At 45.4% G+C, this 16,439-nt stretch overlaps 2 protein-coding genes and 2 non-coding genes across 4 annotated transcripts; 3 read left to right on the forward strand and 1 right to left on the reverse strand.

Annotated features, from left to right (window-relative positions):
* Positions 1-360: 360 nt before the first annotated feature.
* On the reverse strand, positions 361-5,873 carry nufip1 (nuclear FMR1 interacting protein 1). Its single transcript, XM_069148445.1, has 10 exons — positions 5,550-5,873; positions 4,542-4,627; positions 4,351-4,455; positions 4,197-4,259; positions 4,029-4,105; positions 3,088-3,180; positions 2,810-2,985; positions 2,178-2,330; positions 1,098-1,357; positions 361-963 (listed from the first exon to the last, which is right to left on the reverse strand). Exons 1-10 carry the CDS (start codon positions 5,776-5,778, stop codon positions 532-534), a joined length of 1,674 nt encoding a protein of 557 aa, XP_069004546.1. The 5' UTR covers positions 5,779-5,873; the 3' UTR covers positions 361-531.
* Positions 5,874-8,823: 2,950 nt separating this feature from the next.
* Positions 8,824-13,958, forward strand: nop58 (NOP58 ribonucleoprotein homolog (yeast)). Its single transcript, XM_069148446.1, has 15 exons — positions 8,824-8,971; positions 9,509-9,585; positions 9,690-9,742; positions 10,261-10,385; positions 10,465-10,601; positions 10,815-10,879; positions 11,262-11,396; positions 11,689-11,834; positions 12,062-12,188; positions 12,397-12,560; positions 12,648-12,782; positions 12,945-13,006; positions 13,108-13,262; positions 13,352-13,461; positions 13,568-13,958. Exons 1-15 carry the CDS (start codon positions 8,927-8,929, stop codon positions 13,628-13,630), a joined length of 1,599 nt encoding a protein of 532 aa, XP_069004547.1. The 5' UTR covers positions 8,824-8,926; the 3' UTR covers positions 13,631-13,958.
* Positions 11,874-11,965, forward strand: LOC138197612 (small nucleolar RNA SNORD11B). The gene has a single exon (XR_011178221.1). It is a non-coding gene; the product is annotated as a small nucleolar RNA SNORD11B (small nucleolar RNA).
* Positions 12,234-12,318, forward strand: LOC138197613 (small nucleolar RNA SNORD11B). Its single transcript, XR_011178222.1, has one exon. It is a non-coding gene; the product is annotated as a small nucleolar RNA SNORD11B (small nucleolar RNA).
* Positions 13,959-16,439: the final 2,481 nt, after the last annotated feature.

Here is a 16,439-nt window from a genome sequence, read left to right on the forward strand (position 1 = left end):
CCGTCCTCCAAACCGTTTTTTTCTTGTTTATTTCAGTTGAATTGTACACTTTAAATAACATTAAATAAATAACAAGCCAGACTGTCGTTATTGTTCAAAAAAGACGTATTTCCTTTCCTGACGAGCAATTTCTGTACTTAGCTCCGTTTCTTGTTTCAAAATGGAGGAGTCCAAATCCGCTGCCCCGATATATAAATCAATCTAACAGCTCACCTAGTATCTAATAGGATGTTATTGCAGTTTTAGTAATACATATAATGGTTTATATACCTGCCGAAACACACACAAAAAATGGCATAGTTCAACCTTATTAAATTATGAAACATGTACAAATATTCAATTATCAATATAGTTGTTTTATTTTACAAGAAAACAAGATTTTAATTGTTCAGTACATTATTTGTCCACATATATAAAAAAAACAAAGAAAGTCCTTTTTGATAAAAAAAAAAAAAAAAATTATATAATGATTGAGTTTTATGTTTTAGTACAAAATAATATTTCCTCCCGAAGCAATTTCCGCGGGTTTCACTAAACAACAGCAGGATTTTCCCACATTTCATCATCGTACATATTAGAGGCGGGTGAGATTTTATCTGTGGTTGTCCAGTTATCGCTCTGAGAGTCTCTGGCAGTTGAGTTTTGGGTATTTTGGATGAAATCCGCTGCAGTGTGGCGAGCGCTTACAGGACATTTCACATCACGAGATTGTCCTGAGCTCACTCGGTCAACCGCAACATCTTCGCTTTCTTTTAAACCCTCGAGACTGCCGACGACTTCTGGGACCGCTGGCTCTTCCCGCCTCGCGTCACGCTCTCCGGTTGTCACGGCGACCGCACCGCCGCCCTTAGTCCCGTCCCGGTTCTGCGTTTGGCTCTCCAGCCCGAAGAAGCGACTCCGGACGACGTAGCGCACGCACTGCAGGAGGACGTTCCTCTCGTGGCGGATATCTGGAGCCAGCAACTGAAAAACAACGTGACAGAAATAATAACAGAAGATGAATGAAAATATTTAGAACTTTGAGGAAAAGTTATATATAATATATATATATATACACGTTATATAATATGCCTGAATAATGTCAGATGACGCCGCACCATCGCTAGTAAAGTGGTGCGTTGTTTCTGCGGTGTGTCTTGGCGTCTTCCTCCCCTGCCTCCTCTTCCTCCTCTTCCTCGCCATCTTCCTCTTCCTCTTCCTCTGTTCGGCCCGTGAAAGCCAGAGTGCGGCTGTTGGACTCGGTCTTCTCGAGTCTCCTCGCCTCTGAAGGCTCCTCCGTCCTGGCAGCTCGCCGTCGTTCCGTTTGGGAGGGTTCGGTTTTCCCGCACCAGCTCTTCGGCTCTCTGGATGGGCGTCACTAAAACAACAAGGAAAACATGTTCATAGAAACACTACGGAAAATAAGTTATGATATAAACAAAGAGATCCAATTATAACGGCGCTTTTCTTGGGTTAAATTAAGTCAACTGGAGGAATAAAAAGGATTATTTGTGGGGTTTTTCTTCAACTTTTTCCACCTCTATTTCAGATATTTTCCATTACCTGGATGTTCTCCATTTACATAAAATATAATTTCCCCACTATTTTGAAAAAGAATAATATTCCAGGATCATTTCGGTGACATAATGACGGGATGATAAATGGGGAAAAAGTGTGTGTGGAAAATCGCCTTTTAAAATCAGAATCAGTTTTATTGGTCAGGTAAATAATGGTGGGTAACAACAATAATAATAATAATAATAATAATAATAATAATAATAATACATTTTATTTGTATGTAGCGCTTTTCAGGACACTCAAAGATACTTTACAGGTTAAAATGATCAAGACAATCAGCTGATATCAGTAAAAAAAAACAATAAGAATCAAACATTAAAAGCAGTTTTTAAAAAGGTGGGTTTTCAGTTGTGATTTGAATGTTGGCCAGATCAGTGAAAAAAAAAAAAAAAATATATATATATATATATATATATATATATATATATATATTTCAACCTGCAGCTCTAATTTCATCTGATGCTTGAACATGTTTTCAGCTGCCGGTCGTTTACAACAATTAGACCTTTTTTTTTTTTTGCTTTTTAACAATTTTTTTCAAATATTTTCTGGGCTTTTCTGCCTCCTCGTTTTTTTTTTTCCCTCGACTTTTGTGTAGCAGATGAGGGCGGTAGACTCACCCTCCGGTTGCTCGTCGCCGTCGCTGTCACTTGTGGAGCCGTAGTTGGACAGCAGCGACCCCAGAGCCGAGCTCATCTGCTTCGGGGCCACAACCAGCCCGCCGCCGCCGGTCCTGGACTCGGGCGCCGCCGCTTCCTCCTCCCGGTCCGAATCTGGGAGCAAAAGGAGAAACTAGATTACAAACTCCGCCCACCTCTGAGCCTGCTCCTGTTGGGAGGTTTTTCTCCCTGTTAAAAGGGAGTTTTTGAATTTCTCTGTATAATAATGTAAAGTTCTGCTGTGAGGACTTCACTGCGTTAAAGTGCCATAAAATAACCTGTGTAGTGATTCGGCGCTGTATGAATAAAATTGAATTGAAAACACATCCAACGAATATCAATCGCAAGTTTTAAACACGTTCAATTCCCAGATTTTTGTCACAGAAATGTGAAATTTGATTATTTTATTTTGGCGGAGTCTGGGGGTGCCGTGACTGTTTCCTGCAGCGTTAAACAGCCAATCAAAGAAGAGGGAGATTGGATTGATTTTATAGTTTAAAAAAAAAAACACCAAAAAAATGGGATAAAAGAGCAGACGTATTAAAAATACGATGACGTGTTTGAACTGCTTTAATAACTACTGATTGGCTGACCGTGCTCGTTGCTGGCCAGAGCTCCCAGCGGGTCTCCGTTGCTGCACGGCTGGTTTGAGGGTTTGAGTCTCTCCGTGGCGCCGCCGTCCGGTGGCGGATGACACCGCGGCGGTTGCCCTTGGAAACCTCTGTTGCTCCATCCACGACCTCGACCGCGTCCCCGTCCTCTCATTCGCCTAAAAAGAAAGAAACAAGTTGTCGTGGTCGGATTTCGACAGGGCACATTGTTTAACTGTTGAGCAGAACACCCAATTCATCCATCAGATTTATACGTTTACCCGAACTGAGCGGTTTCCAAAACGCCTCCCGTCTCCTCCCGCACCTCCACGACTTTTCTCTTCCTCTCGATATTCTGAAGCGTCGGATAGTTTCTGCGAATACGGAAGAAAAAAAAAAAGAAAAAAAAAGCGATAATTACGTGTTGCTGGTCACATATGTTTATGAAAAAATTGAATATCTTGGAAGGGACCGTTACAAAAGTGCAACCCCAAAAAGAAACTGCAAAAACTGTTAAATAATATTTTATTCAGGGTAAAGATTAAAAAAAAAAATTGGAAAAAAAAAGCCTCCGTATTCATAAGCTAAGAGTTGCAGTAGAACCGACACGTGATTATTGATTAATATTGCCCAATAAAAATTCCTCAAAATTATGCAAAGGTCTATATTTATAAAACCAAGACTTGTCGTAGTCCAGAACCAGCAGGAGATTATTGTTAGATGGAGACATGACATGGAAAGAGACAGAAGTTATTGGATATTTTTCCCCATAAAAATTCAGGCACAATCATATTTTCCTAAATTAAAAAGATGTAAAATAAACCAACTGGAGAACATTGAAAAGTAAATGTGACTTATGTGACATGACACTAAGCCAGACTAATAATAACAATAATAATAATAATAATAATAATAATAATAATAATAATGATGGCAATTATGAGATCTTTTCTCATAATAAAAACATCTGGATGTCATAATTAGGAGAGAATATTTTATAACTCCGAAAATTACATTGTGCCAGCAGGGACCGTCTGAAAAGTGCAACACCGGGGGAAAAAAATAATAAACAAAAATGCTAAAATCCTGTCGCGTCGTGTCACATAAATCACATTTACCTTTCAACGATCTCCAGTTGGATTATTTGACGTCTTTTTAATTTAAGGAAAATGTTTTTTGCACGGCTGTCACACTTTCTAAACTCCTTCTGCGAAACACTAACTTGCGCCTCTCCTCTCTCCACTTCGTGATCTCCTCCGGCGTGTCCAGCTTGATTCTTTTCGCCCCGGGCGCGTGGCTCTACGGTCGGGGGGGGGACAAAACATTCGACGTCCGTCAAAGTCCCAACACTTTACGATCTTAAAAGCTCCCGTTAAGTTTTCAAACTCACGTTTTTCCAGTGGATGGCGACTATTTTTTCGTGCGCCGTGAAGCCGCAGGTCGGCACCGAACACTGAAGGAAGGAGTCGGCAAAAACCCAAAGACATTTAAACAACCTTAAAAGTAAAACGTAATAGACTTTAAGTCGAATCTGGGTGAAGTACCTCGACGTGCTGCGAAATGTGCTCGTCGTATTTCTCCTGGTTTTTGAAGCCTCGGTCGCACGTGTCACAGAAATGAGAAAACTCCGGCTCTTTCTTGTTTTTCTGCTGCGGGTTGGAAACACGTCGGTTCACCACGGAGCTGTGAATCTTTCTCAACATTAACAGAATGAAGGACTCTTATGGCTGGTCACCTTTTTGCCGTGATGGTTGGGGGGTCCGTAGTTCTGTCTTCCGCCTGGATGTCCACCTTGATGCCGATCACGACCGAAGTTTTGACCTGAATACGACGCAGAAGTTAAGAGGTACGACGTTAAGATTTTAATGTCTGACGAGTAAAAGGAGCACGCCGCTGATTTTTGTGCAACAAAGCTGGTTCTGCTCGGCCCATTATTGCTAGTCCCGAGCAGGAAGTGACCATATTTGGGCAAGCTGGGGGGGAGGAGCTAGTGACTCGATCTGATTGGAAACCCGACGATACTCCGTCCCCCCTCACCGATAGCCGTAACCTGACTGCACCACAGGCCTGTCAATCAAACAGACACACCCCCAAAACAGGTCTTCTTGAATCTTCTTTTCTAATGAATGAGGGATTATTTTCAGATGGACCTCCAGAAAACTAAGAAGGAGTGACTTTAGTGAACAACACCGAGATAACTCGTGGAGAATTTTTATTGACTGAGAATTTTATAAGACTAATTTAATGGGAGTCTATGGAGGTTTTTCGGAGCCAACCTCTGGTGGCACTCGGTGGTATTGCAGCCTAAGGCCTCATTGTTCAGACCGGGAAGCTGCGTCCACTTTTATAAACGGTCTGTGGTCACAGAACTCTGATGATGTCATGATGATGTCATGGGATGCATTTTACCCTCTTTGCTTTTAGCAGGAAAGCTGCGTTACAAACTGCAGCTGTGAAGCAATTTAACCAATCAGGGACGGCCACAGAATGATGCATTGTGGGAAATGTAGTAGGATAAAGCTTTTTTGGGGGGGGACCCTACAGGGGACTTACAGATGGAAGGGTCTTTTTAATCCACTGTGATGTTTGAAGCTGTTAATTATCTAAAGGAAAAATAATTCGTAATATGATCAAATCGATGCGTCTATGTTTTATTTTTATTTAATTTTTTTTTTTGCAGATATCAGTCATTTTAAAGCGACAATAACAACATCAACGGGAGACACTACACTATGCTACTCACTGTGTGGACGTTTAGATCCGTAGTTTCCACGACCCGGCGGGGGACCGTACCCGGGCCCCGCCGCTGCCCCGTGATACCAGCCCGCATCGCCGCCGTGGCCCCGGCCGGGCTCGGAGGGCGGCTCGCTCCAGCTCCACATGCCGGCGTGGAAGCTGCTGGGTCGCGGCTGGAAGGAGTTCCGACGGGTACAGTCGAAGTCCGGCGGAGGATAGTGACCCGGTTCGTTCATGCTTGAAGTCTTTTTCCTCACGTTAGTTACAAACTAGTTTGACGTAAAACTTTCCCTGTCTCGGCAGAACCACGCAGCTCTCACATGCGCATGTTTTGCTCCCGTTCACGCACAGCGTCACTTCCGGGGGAAGCAGGAAACACAAATTACAGCCAATAAATGTAAATGTATTGACCGTGTATAATTTAATACATTTATTATCGTTTTTTTAAACTGTACACGATATACTTACCTGTAATTTATTCTTAGTTGTCATTTTATAAACTGTGTTATTTTGCGGCACCTTTGCCACCACTTCTCGCGATATTTTGATATGAAGCTTCTTTCGGGTTGCCATGTTGGGGTGAAAAAGCGCTATTTGCAATTTACTGTCCACTCGTGTGAAGTATCAGAATGTCACTGCGAATAAGTACAAACATAAATACTATATGAAGTCTTTTTATATATATTTGGTGTATATCACGTGGGTTTAAGACACCTACATTGGTTTGGTTTAGTGATTTTTTTTTTTTTTTAAAGAAATTAATCCTATTTTTAGAATCAGAATCAGCTTTATTGGCCAGTTATGTTTGCACATGACTTAGCTTCACTCTCAGCGAGCAAAAAACAAAAACAGACAGACATAAATTGACATTTAAGCATAAATAAACATATATCCAGCATAGAAATTAATATATACACCTACACAATGGCGCAATTGCACCTCGTGCAAATGGTGCTGATGCGGTTGGGCCTAGTGCAAAACGTCCAAGTGCTCTGTAGCGCGTCCTAGAGGGGAGGAGCTGAAACAGAGGGTGTCCAGGGTGGGATGGATCTGCAGAGATGCTACCTGTCCGGTTTCCTGACTCTAGATGTGTATAAGTCCTGAACGGAGGGCAGGTCGGCACCGTTGATTTTCTCTGCAGTCCTGACAGTCCGTTGTATCCTGTTTCTGTTCGGTGGCCGATCCGAACCAGACAGTGATGGAGGTGCAGAGAACAGACTGGATTATGGCTGAATAGAAGTGGATCAGCAGCTCCTGGGGCAGGTTGAGCTTCCTCATTGTCTGCTGGGCCTTCTTGATGATGGAGTTGATGTTGGACTCCCACTTAAAGTCCTGGGAGATTGTGGATCCCAGAAACCTGAAGGTTTCCACAGTGGACACGGTGTTGTTGAGGATAGATAGATAGATAGACAGATAGATAGACAGATAGATAGATAGATAGATAGATAGATAGATAGATAGATAGATAGATAGATAGATAGATAGATAGATAGATAGATAGATAGATAGATAGATAGATAGATAGATAGGTGGGTGGGTGGGTGGGTGGGTGGGTAGGTAGGTAGGTAGGTAGGTAGGTAGACCACAGTTTGTCCGTCTGGGCAGTGTGCTGTCTGATACGGTGGTCGGTGGTACTGGAGCTCCTCAGGGAACTGTTCTGTCTCCCTTCCTGTTCACCTTCTACACCACTGACTTCCAGAACAACTCAGAGTCAAGACATCTGCAGAAGTTCTCTGATGACTCTGCAGTGGTCGGATGTATAAGGGATGGACGGGAGGACGAGTACAGGGCAGTAGTGGAGGACTTTGTGGAGTGGGCGGGAAGAAATCACCTGCTCCTGAACGTGGCCAAGACCAGAGAGATGGTGGTCGACTTCAGGAGGAAGACGACGGCTCCACAACCGCTGAGAGTTCTGGGAGAGGAGGTGGACATGGTGGAGGAGTACAAGTACCTGGGTGTCTCCATGACAACAGACTGAACTGGAAGACCAACATCAACGCTGTCTACAAGAAGGGGATGAGTCGACTCTTTTTCTTGAGGAAACTTCGATCCTTCAATGTGTGCAGCGAGATGTTGGAGATGTTCTACCAGTCTGTTGTGGCCAGTGAACTGTACTTCGCTGTGGTCTGCTGGGGGGGGGGGGCAGCATTGGAGCCGGCGACACCAACAGACTTAACAAACTGGTTAAGAAGGCCGGCTCCATCATTGGCTGCAAACTGAACAGCCTGGAAAAGGTGGTGGAGAGGAGGACGCTGAACAAACTATTATCCATATTGGATAATCCTGACCACCCTCTCCACCTGCTGCAGGGACAGAGGAGAACTTTCCACTGTCATCTCCACAGTGTTGATTGCATCATCCACCGACCTGTTTGCCCTGTAGGCAAACTGCAGGGGGGTCCAGCAGGGGGACCTGCAGTGTCCTTCAGGTGTATCAGTCGTTCAAAGGACTTCACGACTACAGACATCAGGGCGACGGGTCTGCAGTCATTTAGTCTGGTGATGGAGGTTTTCTGGGGAACCAGGATGATTGTGGAGCGTTCGAAGCAGGAGGGAGACTTCACACTGCTGCAGGGATTTGTTGAATATCTGCTTATTACCCGCCGTCTGGCCCTGGTGCTTTCCTTGATCTTCTCTCTTCTTCACAGATCTGAAGTGCAGGTGAAGAGACCATGGGGACAGGGGGGGGGGGGCAACAGGGCGGCAGGGGGTGAAGGACATTGTTTAATGTCTTTACAGTGTTAAACTTTATTCATACAACACTAAGACGATATTTACGCCGTTGAAAAACTACAGTAAATATACCCGCAATGCGTTGAAAATCGACCGAAAGAGCAAAAAGTAATAAATAGTGGGTGAAACTAAAAGATGCATTAACATTAGGAGCAGAGAGTGTGTTTCAATATTTGAAAGAAACAGGGTTGAGTAAAAGAATTTAGTTCACTGAATTGGTACAACCTTTATTATGTATTTATTTCTTTTTTTAGTGTATTTATCTATTTTTTAAATAATTTTATTAATTTTATATTAATTTAATTTAATTTAATTTAATTTAATTTAATTTAATTTAATTTAATTTAATTTAATTTAATTTAATTTAATTGAATTTAATTGAATTGAATTATAAAGGGCTAGGTATCTCCTATACACCAGGTGGCGGTAATGTACCTTTCGCCGGATGCCGTCCGCCATTAAACGCAAAAGAACAAGAAGAACAAGAAGCAGAAACTGGGGGATATCGCCCGCTGGCAACCCATTAGTTTCCCTAGTGCGCATGCGCTTGCCACCGCGTGCTGCAGAGCGGGGACCAGCGGCGGAACGTGGAGACTCTCGTCCCGAGAGGAGCACCTCGAAATAAACGAAACATAACACAGCCGCTGCCAAAATGCTCGTGTTATTTGAGACCGCCGCTGGATATGCGATTTTCAAAGTAAGTAACCGACTCTTGTTTTGATTGTCAGTTCAAAAAAATGGACGTTTTTGCTCATAGCTCGTCGAGTTAGCCGAGGTTAGCCGCGGAGCTAGTTACCGACAGTTCAACGGTTCATTTGTAAGTAACGTTACAGCTCGTGGGGGGAAAACATTTAAATACAAAATAAAAAAGCCTTTTCATTTGTACTGCAGCGCGTGACCATGCAGACGAAAGCTCCTCAGCTTGCGCGCGAGCGTCTTTGCTGATGCGCGAGCGGACAGTAAGCTGGTCGTCTGACGGGCCTCGTAACCACGTGGAGCTAGCTTGGCTCTCGCGTCCCCTCCGTTCACGTGTCTTCTGGTACTTCAAGAAGCAAGAGCGATGATCATATTTCAACAACACGTTCATTTGTTAATAAAAACGTTAATTAACCACGAAGCGGATTCCTCGTTTGTATCGACAGAAAGAGTCCGCGAGACTCCTCCGACGCGCCTCGTGCCGCCCCGCCGGTGCTGCGTTCAAGACCTCTTTCTTTCATCTTCTGTGTCGTTGCAGGTTCTCGATGAATCCAAACTGCAGCAGGTGGACAGCCTGTACAAGGAGTTTGAAACTCCTGAAAAAGCCAACAAAGTGTAAGTTTTATTACAGATCAGCCAGTTGATGTATATATATTTATTTATTTTTTTTCAAATGGATGATATGTGACGTCACTATTTGTGTTTTGGACTTTTACCAGTGTGAAGTTGAAGCACTTTGAGAAGTTCCAGGACACCACAGAGGCCTTAGCAGGTAAATGACGTGTTTCTCTTTGTGCAACTAACACACACACACACACACACATTACACACACACACCTACCTGCGGTCTGGCAAGTTTTTGTACAACACATTTCAACAAGGCAATTCAAATGGCTTCATTAAAAGCATCAAAACATGGAGGCAAAAGAACATTTAATAACATTTAAATAGTGATGAAAACATGACCAGCTTTGCTTTAAAACATTACAAACTGTGATCAAAACATTACAAAGTGTTTTCTGTGACTTTGTTCCAGATATGCGGAGCATAAAAACTAAACGCTGCTTCTCCTCCATGTTTATTGCTGACTAAGCAAAGAGCAGATGCACTCCTGTGCCTGATTTCAGCAGTAGGCATCACCACCACTGAGACCCCCTTAAATTCTTTAGGTTGCAAATAATAATAAAAAGATAATTGAAATGATCAAAAATGTCTTCGTTCTTCAGTTTAGTTTGCCGCGTTTTTATTTGTGTATTTAATTCAGTGTTCCTCATCTCAACCTCTCTCCAGCCGCCACCGCCCTCACCGAGGGGAAGATCGGCAAGAGTTTGAAGAAAGCGCTGAAGAAGGTCGTCGCCAAGGAAGCGCACGAGCAGCTGGCCATCAGCGACGCCAAACTGGGCGGAGTTATCAAAGTATGTGAATCCGGCATTTATAATATAGTAAACGGAGCAGGAACTGTAAGAGCAGTTTCTAATTTTGTTTCTTTCCCAGGAAAAGCTGGACCTGCAGTGCGTCCACAGCCCCGCCGTGGCCGAGCTGATGCGATGCATCCGCAGCCAGATGGAGAGCCTCATCACGGGACTCCCTGCCCGGGAGATGAGCGCCATGTCTCTGGGGTTGGCCCACAGGTCCGGTAGCAACAGAGATATTAAAAAAAAAAAAAAGAGAGAGAGAAAGAAAAATAGGACAAGAAATGCTGCTCATGATTACATTTGCTGTCTGAAAAAAATGTCCTTGTCAATTTCTCCTTCAGCATTCGTAACTACCGCTGAGGCGTCATTTTATTATTTAGGATTTAAAGTAGTTAAACTCGCGAGTGTTGTTTTTTTTATCGTTTCCAGTTTGTCGCGCTACAAGCTGAAGTTCAGTCCGGACAAAGTGGACACCATGATCGTTCAGGCCATCTGTAAGTGCTTCCTTGTTTCTCTTCCCCCCCCCCCGCCCCGCCCTCTATATTATTGAGTAAAAGGTTCTAGTCGGGGTTTCCCTGCCAGTTTTAAAGGGGCCGGTGCACCTCCTAAGCTAAATGAGTGAGACCATCAGAATGAACTAAATTTACCAGATCTAATTTTAGAAATTTTACACACTGATATGGTAATAATGGTAAAAAAAAAAAAAATTAAAAGATGTTTACTTGCATACTTTTAATTGAAAAACACCCTTTTATGGGGGACAACCTAAAATACATGCACCTAAATCCAAACGCTGAATTCTAGTTTGATGAGTTTCGGCTGTCAAACGTTCAATTGCGGTTTCGTTCTTGACTTTGAGCGCCTTCTCTCCTTCAGCGCTCCTGGACGACCTGGACAAGGAGCTCAACAACTACATCATGCGCTGCCGAGAGTGGTACGGCTGGCACTTCCCCGAGCTCGGGAAGGTCGTCACGGACAACCTGGTGTACTGCAAGACGGTCCGCAAAATAGGTACGGAGAAACCTCCTCCCCGTCGTTGACGTCCAATCACAGTGAAGCGAGGGGGGCGGGGACAAGCGCGGTTAGCCACCGACGCTGCTCGCCGATTGGTCCGCCCTTTTAACTCGAGACTTAATACCAGACTGTAACTGTAAACTGAGGCCGGGAGTGACGGGCTGTGAAATCAGTGGAACGGTTCTTTTAAAAACTCCGTTACAAACCTGCTTTATTATTAGTGCATATAAACGGTAGCTAATTGCTAACACCCCTCCCCTCCCCCACCCCTCGCCGTGTTTCCCCGCAGGCGACCGCACCAACGTGGCCGGCTCGGACCTGTCGGACGTCCTCCCCGAGGAAATCGAGGCCGAGGTCAAGCTGGCGGCCGAGATCTCCATGGGAACCGAGGTGTCGGAGCAGGACATCGGCAACATCGGCCACCTCTGCGACCAGGTAACGACCTTAACGTCGCCCGCGAGCCGAGCTCGACGTCGACGGTGGTGATGATGATGACGCCAGTCGTCTTTCGTCCTGAAAACAGACCGTGTGGGCATTTTTAAGTCACTACCTCATCTGAACCGTCACGCGACTTCCAAGAAGTGACTCCAGGAAGTGACCCGGCCTAAAACACAAATCCTTTTTTTTGTGTGTGTTTTTTTTTCCTTTCCTCCTCTCGGCAGGTGATCGAGATCTCGGAGTACCGCACGCAGCTCTACGACTACCTGAAGAACCGGATGATGGCGATCGCGCCCAACCTGACGGTGATGGTGGGCGAGCTCGTCGGCGCCCGGCTCATCTCGCACGCCGGTAAGAAGTCGCAGAGAGAGGAGTGTGTTTTGTGTGTGTGTGTGAGAGCGGCGATGATGATGAAGACAATCTGTCGCTTTTCCTGAACACGTGACGGTATTTTTAAGTCACTACCTCATCTGAGCCGCAGCAGGAAGCCTCGGCGCGCCGTCGCAGGAGGGACTATCTTGTCTGATTTACTCATTTGTAATTGTGTTCCCTCGTGGAGGTTCCCTCCTGAATCTGGCGAAGCACCCGGCGTCCACGGTGCAGATCCTCGGCGCCGAGAAGGCGCTGTTCCGAGCGCTGAAGACCCACAAGGACACGCCCAAGTACGGCCTCATCTACCACGCCTCCCTGGTGGGCCAGACCACCGCCAAGAACAAGGGCAAGGTGAGGCGCCGAGGAGACGCACACACACACACACACACACACACACACCCTCCCGAGTCTAAAAAAAAGAGTGGTTTCATTGCGCAGATCTCCAGGATGCTGGCGGCTAAATCGGCGCTGGCGATCCGCTACGACGCCCTCGGAGAGGACACCAACGCCGAGATGGGCATCGAGAACCGAGCCAAGCTGGAGGTCCGACTGCGCCAACTGGAGGACAAGGGAGTAAGTGCAACTTGGTTGTTGTTGTTGTTTTTTTTGACAAATCTTTAGACTTTATTAATCCCACAGTAAATGTAGTCATCACACCAAAAAAAAAAAAAAAAACGACGCGTAATGAGCACGTGTTTACGTTTTGTCTTTTTTTTTTTTTTTTTTCCGTTTCAGATCCGACGAATCAGCGGAACCGGCAAAGCGATGGCGAAGGCCGACAAGTACCAGCACAAGAGGTGATGACGCGGCACCTTTCCCGACATTCGTATCCCACCGGTGGACCTTAAAACATGTCGAGTGCTCACGTCTGTCTTTCGTTTTTTTTGTCCGATCGCAGTGAAGTGCGAATCTACGACCCGTCCGGCGACTCTACGATTCCCTCCACCTCCAAGAAGAGGAAGTTCGAGGAGGTGGAGGAGGAGGAGGCTGCAGGAGGAAGCGCAACACCGGCGGTCAAATCCAAAAAGGCCAAAAAGGAGCCGGTGACAGAAGGTGGGTTAAATCTGGAGTCCACTTTTGTTATTATTATGTCCTAAAATGTCATGATGCTCAAGTAGAATCTGTTGTTGTTGTTTTTTTAGAAGAAGAAGCAACCGAGGAAACGCCGAAAAAGAAGAAGAAGAAAAAGAAGGACAAATCTGCGGAGGCGGAGCCAGAGGAGCCGATGGTGGAAGAGATGCCAGCAGCTGAAGTAAGACTTGAAAGTTTTAAAGATGATTTATTAAAACGTTCGAGGTGTTTTTTTGTTGTTGTTTTTTTTCCCTTCTCCTTCTAACTGCTCGTCCTTTTGTCTCCAGTCGACAGAGAAAAAGAAGAAGAAGAAGAAAAAGAAGGTGAAAGAGGAGGAAGACGACGAATGAGGAAGACGCAGCGTGTATATATATATTTTTTTTTTTTCCGTTTGTTTTTGTCATAATTTTTTATCCTCCAAAAGACCGTACAGTGTTGAGTTCCTGGACATTATAAATGGAGTTCACGTCAAATACAACATTATTGTTTCGATCTTTAATCACTGAGAGGGGACATTTTTCTCCAGTTATTAAAGTTAAAAAAAAAAAAGATGTTTACGTTTGTAATCTACCGTGTTAGTTCGACAGTATGAAAATCAGCGCTATGAGCTCTGATCAGATTTCCCCACTTTTACTTGATGAATGGTTGAATAAACTTTTTCTTTTTTTTTTCCTGTAATGGTGTTTCTTCATTGTGTTACACTGAATGGGTATAAAAAAAAAATGATGAGCAAAATACTGCATGAAATTACGTCACAATAGGAGTTTTAAATATCAATGGAAGTCGTGAGCTCGTGTTTCCAGCATGGGAAGGCGCATGCGCAGTATGCTCGGCCATCTGAGGCGGTTAAGTGGCAAAAACACTGTTGCTAGGCAACGGCAACGTGGACGCCGTCTATGTTGCTGTTGCCTAGCAACAGTGTTTTCGAGTTCCAAATACTTCACTTCTGCTTCAGAGATGAGAGTCACATTAACGAAGCTTAAACATTAAAATCATAGAAAGCAGCATATAAAGCACGTTTTAGGCTCCCGCCATTAAAGCTAGATCTTATTTTGACTACGAACATGATTAAAAATCAGATTTAAAAAAAATATTCAATAAAGATTTGCTTTCTAATTGTGATTGCGTGTAAGAACGTGTCTCGAATGTCCTCAGCAGAGTCCTCCACAGAATTAATTAAATCTTATTTTTATATCCCTAAATCACAACAGGTTAGTTCATGGCACTTTAACACGGTAAAGTCTTTATGGCAGAACTTTATACAGAGAAACCCAACAATTCAACAGGAGGAGGAGAGGAGGGAGGACAGGAGGAGGGAGGACAAGAGGAGAGAAGACAAGAGGAGAGAAGGCAAGAGGAGGGAAGACAGGAGGAGGGAAGACAAGGAGGAGACAAGAGGAGAGAAGACAAGAGGAGAGAAGGCAAGAGGAGGGAGGACAGGAGGAGGGAGGACAAGAGGAGAGAAGACAAGAGGAGAGAAGGCAAGAGGAGGGAAGACAGGAGGAGGGAAGACAAGGAGGAGACAAGAGGAGAGAAGACAAGAGGAGAGAAGGCAAGAGGAGGGAGGACAGGAGGAGGGAGGACAAGAGGAGAGAAGACAAGAGGAGAGAAGGCAAGAGGAGGGAAGACAGGAGGAGGGAAGACAAGGAGGAGACAAGAGGAGAGAAGACAAGAGGAGGGAGGACAGGAGGAGGGAGGACAAGAGGAGAGAAGACAAGAGGAGAGAAGGCAAGAGGAGAAGGCAAGAGGAGGGAAGACAGGAGGAGGGAAGACAAGGAGGAGACGAGAGGAGGGAAGACAGGAGGAGGGAGGACAGGAGGAGAAGGCAAGAGGAGGGAAGACAGGAGGGGACAAGACAAGAGGAGAGAAAACAAGAGGAGAAGGCAAAAGGAGGGAAGACAGGAGGAGGGAGGACAGGAGAAGACAAGAGGAGAGAAAACAAGAGGAGAAGGCAAGAGGAGGGAAGACAGGAGGAGGGAGGACAGGAGAAGACAAGAGGAGAGAAGACAAGAGGAGAGAAGACAAAAGGAGAGAAGACAAGAGGAGGGAAGACAAGGAGAAGGGAAGACGAGAAGGCAAGAGGAGGGAAGACAGGAGGGGACAAGACAAGAGGAGAGAAAACAAGAGGAGAAGGCAAGAGGAGGGAAGACAGGAGGAGGGAGGACAGGAGAAGACAAGAGGAGAGAAGACAAGAGGAGAGAAGACAAAAGGAGAGAAGACAAGAGGAGGGAAGACAAGGAGAAGGGAAGACGAGAAGGCAAGAGGAGGGAAGACAGGAGGAGACAAGAGGAGAAGGCAAGAGGAGGGAAGACAGGAGGAGGGAAGACAAGGAGGAGACGAGAGGAGGGAAGACAGGAGGAGGGAGGACAGGAGGAGAAGGCAAGAGGAGGGAAGACAGGAGGAGACAAGACAAGAGGAGAGAAGACAAGAGGAGAAGGCAAGAGGAGGGAAGACAGGAGGAGGGAGGACAGGAGAAGACAAGAGGAGAGAAGACAAGAGGAGAGAAGACAAAAGGAGAGAAGACAAGAGGAGGGAAGACAAGGAGAAGGGAAGACGAGAAGGCAAGAGGAGGGAAGATAGGAGGAGACAAGACAAGAGGAGAGAAGACAAGAGGAGAAGGCAAGAGGAGGGAAGACAGGAGGAGGGAGGACAGGAGGAGACAAGATGAGGAGAAGGCAAGAGGAGGGAAGACAGGAGGGGACAAGACAAGAGGAGAGAAAACAAGAGGAGAAGGCAAGAGGAGGGAAGACAGGAGGAGGGAGGACAGGAGAAGACAAGAGGAGAGAAGACAAGAGGAGAGAAGACAAAAGGAGAGAAGACAAGAGGAGGGAAGACAAGGAGAAGGGAAGACGAGAAGGCAAGAGGAGGGAAGATAGGAGGAGACAAGACAAGAGGAGAGAAGACAAGAGGAGAAGGCAAGAGGAGGGAAGACAGGAGGAGGGAGGACAGGAGGAGACAAGATGAGGAGAAGGCAAGAGGAGGAAAGACAGGAGGAGGGAGGACAGGAGAAGACAAGAGGAGAGAAGACAAGAGGAGAGAAGACAAAAGGAGAGAAGACAAGAGGAGAGAAGACAAGGAGAAGGGAAGACGAGAAGGCAAGAGGAGGGAAGACAGGAGGAGGGAGGACAGGAGGAGACAAGACAAGAGGAGAGAAGACAA

The sequence above is a fragment of the Embiotoca jacksoni genome, unplaced genomic scaffold, assembly GCF_022577435.1.
Source record: "Embiotoca jacksoni isolate LCO1_2020_lvr unplaced genomic scaffold, fEmbJac1.0.p SCAF_144, whole genome shotgun sequence".
Lineage (NCBI taxonomy): Eukaryota > Metazoa > Chordata > Actinopteri > Embiotocidae > Embiotoca > Embiotoca jacksoni.

What these genes read in the sequence shown, in the direction of transcription:
- nufip1 (XM_069148445.1), bottom strand. Translation starts at nt 5,778, where the DNA reads ATGAACGAACCGGGTCACTATCCTCCGCCGGACTTCGACTGTACCCGT. An exon ending in CCAACCATCACGGCAAAAAG is followed by an intron (nt 4,456 to 4,541) that starts GTGACCAGCCAT and finishes TCCAACCCGCAG; the next exon opens with CAGAAAAACAAGAAAGAGCC. An exon ending in ACATTTCGCAGCACGTCGAG is followed by an intron (nt 4,260 to 4,350) that starts GTACTTCACCCA and finishes TCCTTCCTTCAG; the next exon opens with TGTTCGGTGCCGACCTGCGG.
- nop58 (XM_069148446.1), top strand. Translation starts at nt 8,927, where the DNA reads ATGCTCGTGTTATTTGAGACCGCCGCTGGATATGCGATTTTCAAA. An exon ending in CATGATCGTTCAGGCCATCT is followed by an intron (nt 10,880 to 11,261) that starts GTAAGTGCTTCC and finishes TCTCTCCTTCAG; the next exon opens with CGCTCCTGGACGACCTGGAC. An exon ending in AAGAGATGCCAGCAGCTGAA is followed by an intron (nt 13,462 to 13,567) that starts GTAAGACTTGAA and finishes TTTTGTCTCCAG; the next exon opens with TCGACAGAGAAAAAGAAGAA.